A 2077-nucleotide genomic window follows, 5' to 3' on the forward strand; every position below is an offset into this window, starting at 1 on the left:
CCCCGCTCCAGCTGGCTACCGACCCTCTCACTCCGCCCCTGGCTGCCCAGGGCTCGCATCTCCCAGTAGCCCGCCCTCCCCGCGGCCTCAGGCTTTATAAGCTTCTAAGGTTGTGCTTCACGGGCCTGGCGAAGGAAACTAACTCGGTTCTGAACTTAAAAGAGCTCTGCTGAGTGGGGGCAGCGTCCTTCTGAAGGAGGCAAATGGCCTGTCTTACTCCAGGGACTGAAGAAACTTTTTTTTTTTTTTCCTGGTGTATTCTACACAGTATTTTCTTCAAAGAATGATCAAAACATAAGGTCTTAAAAGGCCTTAAAGTGAGATTTTAAGATATCTTTGTATGCTCTCAAACACAGTAACAAGAGAGGCCTGACTGGGATCTTTGGTTACTACTGAAACACAAATAATAACAGCCACAAGAATCGCTGTTTTTCTTAGAATGCAACAAAACCCCTGCTTGCGCCCTGTAATAAACCCAAAACTGCAGTATTTGTCTCTTCTAGAGAAAGGGGAAATTGCATATTTGGAGAAGCGCAGCAGAGAAAGCAACATCCAATGTTGTATGCTACTACCGACGGGGAGCTAAGTAAATAGGAAATGCCACCCCCGGAATGTGAAATCTTACGCTGGCAGATGGCCAATGTGTTACTGTTGTTGATGGAGATCGGGAATCCATGGTGGTTTAGTGCCTCTTGAATAAGACGGAGGCATCAGTAAAATTATGCTTGGATTACGGGCATCATATTGCATTCTAAAAGACATCATTGTTTGCAAGTTTATTCTTTTAACAATCATTTCATTGTTGCTGTCTAATGACTCAACTGTAAGGACTGTTTTAATTTGCAGAATGGACTCTGAAGTTAAATAATAAAAATCAGGTTGTGAGGCAGCAAGTTTCTTTCTGTGGTTTTATTCAGAAGATTATTGAAGCAGGTAACTGAGAGGCTGTGGATGTACCTGGGGCTACAGGGGACTCATGGGTTTATGTTGCAAGGGGGGAAGAGAGGCAAAATACTGTAACAGCTACATGGGACAGTTGTGCAAAAGTCCTGAAGATGATGGATGTGCACGTGGATTTATTTATCAACATGGAGCTCTGAATGGAACCAAAATTTAAATGTGGACCCTCTTCTTCCAAAAGCTTTCCAGCTTCTGAGCTGATCCTGCACTAATTTCCACATCAGCAACTTTCATTTCCTTTAAAGACTCCTAATGGTATCAACAGTATTTCATAAACTCACCACAGGACTGAGTCTCAGGGGACACTCCAAATTTACTTTGCTGACCTCTTTTACAAAGCCAGGCCCAGCATAGGCCTCAGTCCCAATTCCTCTATAGCAAGCACCTACAAGGAGAACACTGGAGCCTACATCTCAAATTCTTGCCCAGTTTTGCTTTATGTGGACATAAGTGTGTGTGTGTGTGTGTAGCAGGGACCAGTGGGAATGGGCAAGTGCCTGCCTGGCCCTCCCCTGGCCACAAAGCAACAGGAGAGAAGGGCTGATGCCCAGGAGATACACTACAGTCTGTGACAATCCATCTGGGCCTGCAGTGCTTTGTCCCTGCCCTCTTACTTCACGCCTTCCATTGCAAAAAGGGATTTTGGGTATTGAGAATTTGCTTTTCTAAAATTTCATGCCAAAGGGTGGAATAATTTACCTCAGGATTTGCAGACACAAAGCCCCCAGAGACAATGCAGTCGTGTGGGGCCTCATCCTGGAGTAGCAGTAACACCACGGATACTTCACATGGTTCTTCCCGAAGAACACCAAACACGCATTTTTTTTTTCCCCCCAAGAGCCGGTGTGCGCTTCCCCGAGCGTGGGCCCGGTGCGGGACCTCGCTGCCGGCCGCCCCCGGGCTGAGGCGTTCAACCGTTGCTCGCGTCAGCGCGGCGCCATGACGAGCGCCCTTCCTCCCCGCGGACTACACTTCCCAACATGCCCCGCGCGGGAGCGCACTCCCGCGGGGGCTCGTTGGCGAAGGATCGCGGCTGTCCCCGCCCCCCTTCAGGGCGCTTTTCTGATTGGCGGACGCGTTCCGAATGCCGCTTTCTCATTCGCGGGCCGGGGCTGCC

The 2077-nt window shown here is 48.8% G+C and overlaps 1 protein-coding gene across 1 annotated transcript in view; it reads right to left on the bottom strand.

The window, feature by feature from the left end:
* The window catches only part of TMEM129 (transmembrane protein 129, E3 ubiquitin protein ligase), a 19056-nt gene extending 16997 nt beyond the window's left edge, over positions 1-2059 (bottom strand). Inside the window, 1 exon segment of the mRNA XM_009882567.1 lies at positions 1876-2059. Coding sequence (XP_009880869.1) covers positions 1876-2059 — 184 coding nt within the window.
* Positions 2060-2077: the final 18 nt, after the last annotated feature.

The sequence above is a fragment of the Charadrius vociferus genome, unplaced genomic scaffold (assembly GCF_000708025.1).
Source record: "Charadrius vociferus isolate BGI_N301 unplaced genomic scaffold, ASM70802v2 scaffold213, whole genome shotgun sequence".
Classification (NCBI taxonomy): Eukaryota; Metazoa; Chordata; class Aves; order Charadriiformes; family Charadriidae; genus Charadrius; species Charadrius vociferus.